Source organism: Phoxinus phoxinus (assembly GCF_949152265.1).
Source record: "Phoxinus phoxinus genome assembly, chromosome: 12".
Taxonomy (NCBI): Eukaryota; Metazoa; Chordata; class Actinopteri; order Cypriniformes; family Leuciscidae; genus Phoxinus; species Phoxinus phoxinus.
This window is the reverse complement of record NC_136887.1, coordinates 7,972,489-7,985,425: the sequence shown is the minus strand read 5'-3', so window position 1 is coordinate 7,985,425 and position 12,937 is coordinate 7,972,489. Positions and strand designations below refer to the sequence as shown.

General features: G+C 39.0%; 1 protein-coding gene and 1 long non-coding RNA gene across 3 annotated transcripts; both read left to right on the top strand.

Annotated features, from left to right (window-relative positions):
* Positions 1-657: 657 nt before the first annotated feature.
* On the top strand, positions 658-4,060 carry LOC307008244. The gene is made up of 3 exons (XR_013799785.1): positions 658-1,467; positions 2,233-2,401; positions 3,932-4,060. It is a non-coding gene; the product is annotated as an uncharacterized lncRNA (long non-coding RNA).
* Positions 4,061-7,528: 3,468 nt separating this feature from the next.
* On the top strand, positions 7,529-11,327 carry LOC307008488 (sterile alpha motif domain-containing protein 3-like). 2 transcript variants are annotated; one of them, XM_079631284.1, is made up of 8 exons: positions 7,529-7,603; positions 7,698-7,764; positions 7,950-8,108; positions 8,222-8,309; positions 8,948-9,112; positions 10,541-10,703; positions 10,876-10,955; positions 11,089-11,327. In XM_079631284.1, the coding sequence occupies exons 1-8, from the start codon at positions 7,567-7,569 to the stop codon at positions 11,119-11,121; spliced, it is 792 nt and encodes a 263-aa protein (XP_079487410.1). In that variant the 5' UTR covers positions 7,529-7,566; the 3' UTR covers positions 11,122-11,327. The 2 variants fall into 2 exon arrangements, with proteins under 2 accessions (XP_079487410.1, XP_079487411.1); XM_079631285.1 differs by lacking the exons at positions 10,876-10,955; positions 11,089-11,327 and adding an exon at positions 10,100-10,306 and having other exon boundaries at positions 10,541-10,678.
* The last annotated feature ends 1,610 nt before the right edge of the window (positions 11,328-12,937 follow it).

Sequence of the window (12,937 nt, the reverse complement as noted above, 5' to 3'; positions counted from 1 at the left end):
GAGGATGCAGGACAACCAGCTAATAAAGCATTACAGTAATCTAGTCTCGAGGTCATAAATGCATGAACTAACTTTTCTGCATCAGAAACTGATAGCATGTTACGTAGCTTAGCAATGTTTCTACGGTGGAAAAAGGCAGTTTTTGTAACATATGAAATATGATTTTTAAAAGACAGGTTGCAGTGTCTGTCTAGTATGACACCCAGGTCTTTTACTGTAGAGGATAAAGTAGCAGGACATCCTACTATGTTAAAGTTGTATTGTGAGAGGTTTTGTGGGCGGTTTTTTGAACCGATAAGTAGTACCCCTGTCTAGTCTGGATTTAATAGAAGAAAATTACGCATCATCCAATCTTTTATATCTTTAACACACTCTGTCAATTTTGATAATTTAGCGTTTTCATCCGGCCGTGCAACTTCCGGTTCACAAGGACTTTAAGGCACAGAGACACAGTACTCGTTCCTCTTCTAGAGAGAACCGAGGTTACGTTAATAACCGAGTACGTTCTCTTACGAGAGTTCTCTCGTACTGCGTCGAAGACGCTACGGGAACCCAGTGCAAAACGCCGTGCATGCTGAGATCCGACACCAGAGACCCAAGGGCGCGCGCCCGGAGCACACATAGTGTATGATCACCAGAAAAAACTCACACACACTCTCGGAAATAAAGGTACAGTGACGGTACAATTAAGTACTTTAAGGTACAAATTTCACAAATGTGCCTGCAAAGGAACAAACATGTATCCAGCTGAGTACCAAAAAGTACCTTTCCAAAGAAAAGGGGTACACAATGAAATATGCATGGTGAAAGGTACATATATGTACCATTTGAAAAGGTACATTGTCATATAAAGTAATAGTTAAGGTACAACATTCACAAATGTACCATTAAAGGTCCTATTGTGTTCCCATGGGGTACTTAGAAGTACCTTTCGGGTACAAATCCTGTAGGGTACAAAAAAGTACCTTATTCAAGTCAAAGGGTACACTTCCTGTGGGGTACTAAGAAGTACTTTACAGGGTACACAATCCTCTGGGGTAGCAGCTACTTGCGTGCCTTTTCTAAGACTGATAGAGCCTTTGTCCTAATTTGTAAATGTGGTATGCTGAATAATCCTCTGTGATAAGTGCATAATTATGATCACTATCAGTTTTAGTTAGTATTTTCATTTGTTTCTGCTAAGGGATTATTTATAGATTTCTACTCGATTGTTATAATTATTATCATGATTGTTTTCATTTAAATAATTGTTGCATATATTTTGGGTTCTATAATAAGCACTATTGGTTCGAATTAATTCAATAAGTATTATAGTTCAGATGGATGATGTGTGTGCTTGGTTGTGCGGGCGTGGGCGCGTCATTGCGTGCTTTTAGAGAAGGAGTTCTCGCGATACGTTTCATTCAGGATAAAGCAACGCTCAGTCACGTCACATCGCTTGAACTTTTTCATTATCATCCTTTACAGGTAACGAATGTATAACATGCACACCATCATTGTTTTAGATCTTCATAAGAAGGACTGTTAACTGTATTGTTTCCTATGTATATGAGACTGTTGAGTCTGTAAACTGTTTATAGTGTTACTGTTACGATCTGTGCTGCGCACATTGTTAGCAAAGGTGGTGTGATTAGCGCGCCGCGAGTTATGCAGAGATAAAATGCGGAGATAAAGTACCGAGTATAGTGTTATTCTGCATGTTTTGTTTTCCTTTATTCATTAATTCTGTGTTATGAGTTTATTTCGTGCTGTTTCACTGATAGTGAGTACGTTATGTATGTGACGTCATGAGTATAGTCGAGTGAACTTGGATGTACATCAATGGCATGAATGGAATTTGAGTGTTTACATGAACAGCATGTAAACAAGCGAAACAAACGAAATAAAAGCCTCTTATTTACGAGACCGGTTTGAGAGACCTCCAGCTCACAGCGGGGTCTCTGAGCAGGACTGGCCGAGCGACGAGCTAGCGGCCGGGGCAGGTGCCTGCTGGCTGTCGCCTCACATGGAGCTTCTCAACTCCGAAAACTTTGAAGCAAATTGTCAATTCGGCATACATTTTCACAAGACTGCCTATATTCGAAATCTAAACAGTTATTTTCTCGACTAAAATGTTCTCATAAGTGAATTTAGTGATGAATAAGATGGCGAAAATAGTTAAAATTGTCCTGTTGTTGGTCTGTCTAATATTATGACTGGGTGTTTTTTCGCGCCGTTATTCGCGCCTTCTAGGTCAGTGGTCACGCCTCTTTCTTTCACTCGACTCGGCACGGCAGTCGCTGGAGGCTGACGCTTGACAGCTCAACAATGGCCTTGCCAACTTTATCCTCAGATGAGCTGATCCAAATATTATTAGAAGGTGGCTTAACTATGACCGAAGTTGAAGTGCAGAAATTCAGAGGTGAGTAATACTGTCGTTAGCTAACGTACATTTGAAAGTGACACTTGCGGCCCGCTGATTAAAGTTGGCTGCACGTTAGCTACAGTTAGATCAAACTAACATTATATCGGGACTTATTTCTAAGTTACCACTAACGTTCGTTACATGTAGCTAGTTGTAAATATTGTAAAGAAAAAAGCATAACGTTAGCTGACCTTAGCTATACCAGTTAGCTTAGAGTTGGCTACAGCTATCGTTAGCTAGCTCGAGTCCATCATACAGCCAACAAACTCAACTGAAAAGTTAAATAGTGATGCAGCTATGTAGATAATCAATTATGTAAGTGTTTAGTGTACGGGTATTGTATATTTATAAGTTGAAGACGTTGGATGATGTTCGATTCCATTTGTGCACGTGGAACTGTGTAACACAGTTTAACATTAGAAGATGGCGGCTATGTTGTGTACGTTAAAATTCCTGGGTCTTCTCTACAGCAGTGTTTCTCAAACCTTTTTCAACATTGTACCCCCTTTGAATTGCTTTTTTAAGCCAAGTATCCCCATATCTAGTGCAAAACATTTTTGGTAGAATTTTTTTATATATATAAAGAGGAAGAATATTTACTAAACAGTTTTTTTAACCCTCTGGGCTTCTTTGTGCACGAAAACGTTTACGTTTTGAAATTATTTTTTTGCTTCATCAGAGGGGGATGAAACTTGGTGACTTTTGTTATATTACCTATGTGAACACAAAAAAAATCAAGGAGATGATTCAGATATGTTAAAGAGTCGTAAAAAAATAGTCACACTTAGCTTCCTTCGTGCAAAAATGACCGACCATAGGAAATGAATGGGAAATACGAAAAAAGTGTACAGCAATGAAGGGGTGGCGCTCTAAAACATCAAGAGTGCAGTAACACACCAACCCCAGTCAAAACGTTTTTTGAAGATTTATTACCATTTATAGAATTTAAATGAATAAAATACCAATTAATTGTTAAATGTCTGTATAAAGTGTTTTGAATTATCACTATCCATCCCTTATTTTGTTCGCTTTTTTAATTATCAAATATTGAGTAACAAAACTGTTTGTATATATATATATATATATATATATATATATATTAATTCTAATGGAAAATATAGCTCATAATTATATAATTAATGCAAAGTATCATAATCTTTAAGAAATTCTAAATAATAATAAGAAAATATTATTGAATAGCCAAGTGTAACACATAAATGAAGAAGCCCAGAGGGTTAAACAAAAAAAATTTAAATGCTATATTTCAAATGTAGAATCCATCACTTAATTCATTATCATAGTATAATTATTGTAGGTATTATGCATGATATATTTTTAAATTAGTATTTTTTGCAAAATATTCACATACTCCAAAGTATCCCTAGGGGTACATGTACCAATATTTGAGAAACACTGCTCTACGGTACAAATGAAATCTGGGTATTTCTGAAATGTGGACAACCAGTTACTGTGTATATACCCATGCATGAGTAATGATCAAATTCAAATGTGCTATTTATTCCGTAGAAAATGAAGTGGATGGAGAGACGGTACACTTGGGCTTAACTGACTCAATGCTAGACCATCTATTTAAAGGCTCGTTCAAAAAGCAGGCCAAGTTCCTTCAAATAGTACGACAGATGCAAGAGCCTGGACCAGAGTATGTGAGCGGAGCGGAGCGGAAGGAATTTGCGCTCCACGCTCAAAGCATTTCATAATTACTCCGCTCAAGCTCCGCTCCGGGTGTACAATTTCCCGCTCCTCGCTCGCTCCCCACTCCGTCCTTAAAGGGATACTCCACTTTTTTTGGAAATAGGCTCATTTTACAGCTCCCCCAGAGTTAAACAGTTGAGTTTTACCGTTTTCGAATCCATTCAGCCGATCTCCGGTTCTGACGGTACCACTTTTAGCATAGCTTAGCATAGATCATTGATTCTGATGGGACCATTAGCATTTCTTTCCAAATGACCAACGAGTTTCGATATTTTTCCTATTTAAAACTTGACTCTTCTGTAGTTAAACCGTGTACTAAGATCGACGGAAAATGAAAAGTTGCGATTTTACAAGCCTATATGGCTAGGAACTACTCTCATTCCGGCGTAAGAATCAAGGAACTGTGCGGCCGTACCATGGGTGCGGGCGTAATGATATGACGAAGCACTTGCCGTCAACAAACCAACGTGACAACCTGCTTGCACAGGGAGCGTGCCTTGTAGCATGGAGACATTTGTGAGAGACGATTTAGAGAACATCTAAACAGACCCGAACACCATACAAGGGTATACGCTACCTCACCAGAACTCTACAACAAAACTACTAACGTTATATACTGTACAAGACGAATGATCGAGGAAACCTAGCACTCACTGATTGCATTTCACAGGAAGATAACAACGGCAGTGCTTTTACAAAAAGTTAAATTGTTATACAGTACTTCCAGTGATGCGCGGGTTGATCCAAAATGAGTTACGAGTTATCCAAAAATATTTGTAATGATATTCGGGTCGCGGTCGGTCGGGTCGTTTGAAATATGCCAATTAAACCTTTGTAATTTATATAGTACTAGACTCAACGTTCTATGAAATACACAGGTCTACACTTTATTGGCTGAATAACTGCGCGAGGATGACGCACGAGCTCAGTCTGCAGCAGAGATGACAGTGGGAAATCCTTATTTACCTGAATGTTGAGCGCGTTATTAACTTTTGAATAAAAGCTGACGCGGGACAAAATGGCCGATTTTTGAACTGAGCAATGCCTTTGTGCCATTTTAATAGGCTACTTTTAAACGCATATAATGACAGTTTTATGTATTTGCTGAGAGGGGGCGGGGTTTTTGTTGGGAAAGTCGGGGGAGAGACGCACACTTTGATTAGACTGGATAAACACATGCAGCATCTTAATTGTTAAGAAAATGAAACGAAATAAATGAATAAATCAGCCTTTATTAAAAAACACTAGGCGATCATACAGCATTCAAATGCGCACCCTTCCGTCTATGGCCCAATGACGCTACGATGAGCATTTACTAGCTACTTAAAAAAAAAACGCGGGTCAGGTACAATATTTTCTTTCTTTATTTTGCGGTCCGAGTTGCGGGCGGGTTAGTTGAAAACGTCGGTCGGGTGCGGGTTGTTTATACATTGACCCGCGCATCACTGTATACTTACAGCCATGGGTGATAATGATGATGCACTTGGACCTGTCTGTACATTGAAGATTGTTGGGATGGCTGTATCCTTAGACGCTGTACCATACTGTCCGTGTTTTCTTTATAGTCATCTGGTCCAAAATGCTTTCAGCAAACACGCCATTTTTTGATAGATTCTATCAGTGTTTTTAGATCAATGTTCAGAGCACCATTGATTTTTTTAGTTTATTTTTGTTCGTTGGTATTCGGTGTAACATTACGGTAGAATATACCTTCGCCTTACTATCACAGCCCTTTACTACGCACAGAACCATGGCTAATAATCGCACAGGAAACCTAATTTGCCGCCTAAAAACTACACAAACTTAGTCCCGGTCATGTTGGAAGTTACCGAGCTGGGGACTATTTTCAGGTGCTTCGTCATATCATTACGCCCGCACCCATGGTACGGCCGCACAGCTCCTTGATTCTTACGCCGGAATGAGAGTAGTTCCTAGCCATATAGGCTTGTAAAATCGCAACTTTTCATTTTCCGTCGATCTTAGTACACGGTTTAACTACAGAAGAGTCAAGTTTTAAATAGGAAAAATATTGAAACTCGTTGGTCATTTGGAAAGAAATGCTAATGGTCCCATCAGAATCAATGATCTATGCTAAGCTATGCTAAAACTGGTACCGTCAGACCCGGAGATCGGCTGAATGGATTCGAAAACGGTAAAACTCAACTGTTTAACTCTGGGGGAACTGTAAAATGAGCCTATTTCCTAAAAAAGTGGAGTATCCCTTTAATATGTCTCGCTCCGTTTTCGCTCCACGGTAAATTTATATATATTTTTTTTTAAATAACACCAACTTCTGATCAGAAGATGCATGCATGTACTCACTGTAAAACGAATACGCAGTACTAAGAGAAGAACATTCATGCTTTATTGGATTTTTGAACAGCCCCAAACCAATAAATTCCTTTAGCTCACTTTTAAACAAAGCAAAATAAAAAATAAGAGTTGAATGAGGCTAAATTAAATAAATTATCAAACGAAAAACATTATATTAAATAAATTATCAAACGAAAAACATTACATTCAATTAAATAAATAAATCACAAACTAAAATATGAAGTTAAACAAATTGCCAAACGAAAAAATATAGATCTCTTTATGCCAATTTTTATATTAATTTTAATTCTATGAACAGAAAAAATGCTGGCTGGTTGAACATATTTTTTATTAGCAAAGCTAGCTATATCTTCTCCAGTGCTGCGTTTACTTTCAGAAAAACTAGCTTTTGCAGAGTGGCAGGTGCCAAGCACATGCGATTATTGCTGGACATCAGACCAGCAATAGAAAACACCCTTTCCACGCTGGCCGAACCACTGGGAATGCTAAATACGCGTCTTGCAATTTGTGAAAGTTGTGGCAGTACATTAGAGTTGTCTTTCCAGAAGCGAAGGACGTGATCGGTGTTCAATCTGGGCATTCCAAGGTATTTTTTGATGTTGTAATCACCTCCCCGCACTCGCGTTCTCCTTTGTCACGGTAATATTTCAAAAACTCCATCTTTCTGTCTTTCTTTACTGTGCTTAACAACTTATAAAATCGTCCATCATATAATGGAGTTGCACAGGCGAAAATTGCGAGGGGGTCGATCAAAATATCATTAAAAGCATGTGTAAAATGAATTTCATGATAATACTTTATTTAAATGTTTGTGAAAGTACTAGGAAAACAATACAAATGCAAACAAATGCAAAATATGATTATAAACATTTTGATTCCCCCTCCGTTGCCTCACAGTGGTATGGTCCTCCTGGCTCGTGATTCGTAATTGAGCGATAGTGGAGCGGTTTCGGAGCGAGAGAAAATCAACGCTCCGACATAAAAAAAAATCCGCTCCTCGCTCCTGGCAAAATCACGCAACTCCGCTCCTCGCTCCGCTCCCACTCCGCACCGCTCACATACTCTGGCCTGGACACGGAGAGGCCTGTCCCACTCAAAGCAACACACAACCCAAAATGGGTAGAGGCTGTGTAACGGCTACTCACAGCACAGGTAGCCCTAGGTCTCCCACCTTCCTTCCATCTTGTTCTCCCCCCCCCCCCTTCCCCCCCGCAATTATTATAAATATTATTATTTATTCTTCCAGAGGACATGGACACAGAGGAGATGCACACTATTACATTCCAAGTGCTAGATGTTGATGCTGCTACGAGGCAAGTGTTGAGTTTCATTCAACTGTAACACTGCAACACCAACTCCCTTTTATTAAGCTCTCATACTTACCTGTTTTAAAGAAATCGAAACAAATCATTGTACTTTACGGTGGCCGTGAGGGCCTCTCGGCTACCGTAGTACTTACTAACAGACGTAAATTGTCTATTTTTTCTTGTAAAACTAGTTCTCAGTCCTTTGGGAGACTGCCCGATGTTTATGTCCTCCCATCATTCCCTAAAGAGCTTCAAGCAAAGCTAGATGCCAAAGAGGAGGTCCAGAGAGTGCCACAATACAGGCACAAAATAATAAGAGTATTGCATGAGACTGTTGCCATGTATACTATGTAAGTGCTACTGGCTGTATTCTTTGTATTGTTTCCATAGCTTGTAATTATGATTGGCGACAGGTTCAGTGTCGATTCTGCATTTACTTTTACTTGTTTCTGTTCTATGGTAGGTATCCCACTCACGCAGAATATGTCAAGGTAGCCCAGGCATTAATCCGAAAATACCCATTCCTGAAGGATGTTACGGGAAATGGCTATGTAAGTAGCTTTGCTTAATTTACTACATGATAAATATTAAACCATGTGAATGAGCCCTTGATTGTCATTGTTTTCTAGCTTGCTTTGTTGTAGTCCTATCCTTCATCCTAATAGGTGTGTATTAAGTCTCAGGAGTGACAATGGAAGCGTCCATATGCCAATCGTTTCCCAGTTTATTGGAACAATGTGACCCCTTTCCTGCAGCAGGTCACTGAGTGAAAGCACAAATGTTTACCTCAAAGCTTCCTCCAGACCTCCACCAATGAGGTGGGATAATTAATTAGTTAATATCCAGTCAATTGTACAATTGATTAATCAGGTCTGCCCTGGTCACTTAATCCAATAGTATAGGACAGTAAATGGTAGATGCAGTTTTACTTTCAGGAAGTAGTGGAGCTGGTGAATATAGCCTATAGGCTACTGTATATGGACACACATTTGTGCCTTAATTCCGCGACCTGCTGCAGGTGAGTGGTCATATTTCACATATAAACTGTGAAACGGTCGTTTGGTGTATGGATGCTTCCATTGTAACTCCTGAGACCTAATACACATAAATAAGGACGAAGCATGGGACTAGCTTTGTTCATCCAAAGTGAGTGGTTTTGAGTAAATTGGATTTTTTTTGTTGAAATAAGCATACCTGGCACATGTCACTGAAACGTAAATTCAAGACCGAACGTGCTCCGCTTGTCCAAAATGATGAAGTGAAACTGATCAAAGAGAAGTTTGCCCATGGAACGAAGTCCAAGCTACCTGACGCTGAGAGTCCAAACAACTCTCTGAGAACCAAGCCACGATCAGTGAGTTGGATTTAAACAATTTTTGTTGTTTGATTGTCAAACGGGCGGGGCGGAGGGTGATGATGATTAGGCCTAAAAAAAAAAGAAGGTTGGTTGTCAGTTGAGGTCGGTAAGGATTTCTTTTCTTTTTTTAATCCATTCTTCTTTTTTTCAAAACGTTATAAATCCATCCACTTTTTCCATAATCTTATGGTTTGTCTTTTTTAAAAAGTATTTTGTCTTTTATTTTTGGTGTTCGCGTTTATGTGGAAAAAACAATGTTATGGACGTGACAGTTCTCCATTACGGACGTGACCGCTCTGAAAGCGGCACTAAAAGACTAAAGCTTTCACAGTGACCTCAAACAGAAAGCACAAAACCTTTCTTTAAGGTCTTTATTTCATTTTGTATTAATTGTATCTTAATTTTAATCAATGTTTCATTAACCAATTTCCTGGATTTAATAAATACAAAGTAAATATAGCAGATAATCACAACACGGAGACGCCTGCGCCTGAACTGGAGCTTAAGCTTTTCATCTATGAACAGAAACTCAGCGTATAATGTATACTCGCCTCACAGACTTAAAAAAATATGAAATATATCTATTATTTACAGAAAGCTTGAAATCTCTACTTTTAAACAGAACCATTCAAAACAAAATTAAACTATGTAATCCGTATGAAATGTGCATTTCTCTCCGGCGCGTTCACTACTGCGAAGATCGCAAGTCACGTCAGTATAGTCAACTTCATCTTTGCAGGCAGCCGACACCGAAAACACTTGTTAATTAATAATAAACAATTAAAATGTCTCATTGCAATATTTTACATATTCATAATCAAATTTTGAGTGGCTCAATAGCGCGATATGCGGTTTTATCGCCATTTATTCCTCTTTCTCTTAGAATACAGAATAGTCAAATCTCTGTCTCTGTCCCACATTACACTCCCTTGGCCTGATCCTTTTTTTTTTATTTTTCTGTTCTGTTACTATTTTGGTCAATAGGAACTTGATGTTCTTGGGGAAGATGCATTTTCAATTGCTGGTCATGTTAAAATTCTACAAACACAATACAGCAAGGCGCAGCCAGACACTGCGATTGTACGCGACCTAATGCAGAGAACTTTAGCATGGAGGCAAAAGGAGATCGCTGAAGGAATGAGTGTTGAGGACACTGTGAAGTAATATCCTTTCTTAAAGACACCCTCAGGAGTAAGTGTTAAAAGTTAGATGTACCCTAGAACAACATCGGGCTGAACAACTAGACCTTATATAGACCAAATAAATAAGTCTGGATTTTGTAAACATGGTTTGTTTAAACAGAGCTAGTATAGTCTAGAACTATACTCCACTTTGCGTTCTCACAACTCCCCATAGCGTGTTAAAATACTCTGTAATCCCCTTTCCCTCATGGTCAGGTGCTTAATTGTCTTTGTCTTTCTGCAGCTGTTGGAGGAGGTGGGTCGTATCCACTCCACAGCGAGCATTAGCTTCACTGATGGCTTCAACCAGATTGTTCATAAAGTGCTTGCCCTGGCTCAAGGAAAATCTCCACTAGCCAAACAGTACTTGGAGGCCAGAGAAGAAGCGCTCACCGAGGATCTACCAGGTACTTACAAATAGCTTATTATGAGTGTACTCGCACAAATCAGTAGACAATTCAAAGTGCATTCTGAGATGATAATCAGATTGTGTGTGACTGTGTGTGTGTATAAGCTACTGGATGCCTACAATTTCCTTCAGGATGAATAAAGTATCGATTTTTCTTGATTCCCTTCTAGGAATGGACTTCAGAGCGGCGCTAATCCTCCTGCCAATCATTTTTAAAGAGAGTGTGGATCATCACATTATGATGGGAGAGGTATGCATCTCTAGCACTCTAGTGTTTTTATTTATTTTTTTGGTGGGGGTGGGGGGGTCCATCCACTATCTCTTTTTTTTTTTTTGGACCAAACATATGTTTTCATCCCTATCTACTTTGCTGTATTCTTCAGGGTGAGCACAACACACCATACCCAATTGTCTAGGTCACCCAAGAAGACTGGAAGTCCACATTTGAGGGACGAAGCTCCTGTTCCCTGAAGGTAGACAGGGTCCAAGATATCCATGCATTTCTTTCCTCAGTGGGAGAGAAATTGTTTTTTGAGGAAAACATTTCTGGATTTTTCTTCTAACAATGGACTTAATTGGTTACCATCGTTTTTGAGTCCAAATCAATGCGGTTTCAAAAGTCTTTGAAGTGTTTAAACGGGCTGTACGCGATCACTGCTGAAGAAGAGGTTGTTATCTAGCGAAACGATAGCTCATAAAAAAAAAAAAAGTTCGGATTGAGCTGATCAACAAATGGACAGGGAACTATGTCATCACGTTGAAAGGTCACACCGGCAATACTATTTAAACTACTATTCATATTCATCAGAATGTTATTCATATACTATTCATATTCACTGAATACTATTACTAATATATATATAATAGAAAACGTACGGTCGCATTGTGAACAGTGGGGCGGTACTTCTGCCGGCTTGACCTTTCAACGTGATATAGTTCCCTGTCCGTTTGTTGATCAGCTCAATCCGACCTATTGAAGGTAAAAAGTATAAATTATCTTCTTTTTTTTTAATGAGCTATCGCTTCGCTAGATAACAACCTCTTCTTCAGCTGTGATCGCGTACAGCCCGTTTAAACACTTCAAAGACTTTTGAAACTGCATTGATTTGGACTTTAAAAAACGATGGTAACCAATGAAGTCCATTGTTAGACGAAAAATCCAGAAATGTTTTCCTCAAACTATTTCTCTCCCACTGAGGAAAGAAAGACATGGATATTTTGGATGGCATTGGGGTGAGTACATTTATTAGGAAATTAATTTTGGGGTGAACTAATCCTTTAAGCATACAATGAACACTCTGTTTTAGCTTTTAGTCTGTAAAAAGCATTATGTTCTGTTCTTACACTGCAAAGTAATGCATTCATAAAGTGATTCTGCAGGAAGTAATGCATTCATAAAGTGAGTTGTTTAAATGTGAAAAACTTTGTTCATTAAAATGTATTGCAAACGAAGACTGATGTGTGGTAGTTATTCTCTTTCCAGTATTTTCATTTGTACAGTTTAACTTCTTTTAAATCATTGATTGTGGGAAAACAAAACATTGCTTTCTTTTGCTCTCATTCTTTTCTATTTATCAAGGACATGTTTGCCACTTTATAGGTACAATGGCATCGTCGCTGGGGTGGTACCCCTAACGAAAACAAATTGGTACCATCTAATTGGGTACCTTTTTGTACCAGTGGATTAAGGTACAAATGTATTGCTTAGGTACCAAATTGTCTCTCAAAAGGTACCGTATAAAAGGGTACAACTCTGTACCTATGGTAAGGGTACCATTGCTGTACCTCGGGGGTACCACCCCAGCGACGAGCCATTTGCACCCTCAAAGGTACATATTTGTACCTAAAAGGCACAAACTGTAGGGGTACTTATTTGTACCCATTAATATGGTACAAGTTTGTTGCCCTTGGGGGTACTACCCCAGCGACGAGCATTTGTACCTTTTTTTTGTCTTTTCTGTACCTTTATTTCTGAGAGTGTAGAGTGCATCTCATGAAGCTTCATTTGACAAGCATATATTTACAGAGCACAACTCAGTGTTACACTTGTATATAATGGAAGAACAAGACGGAAACAAACAGGGTCAACAGCCGGGGAGAAGAAGAGGAGTAAGGATGTGTGGTGGAAGGGTACGGAGGCAAAATAAGATTGTGGACATGTTTATAATGAAATGCCACTATTGCAGACCATGTTCTCAATCATGACCTTACAATGACTGAGGTGGGTGAAAA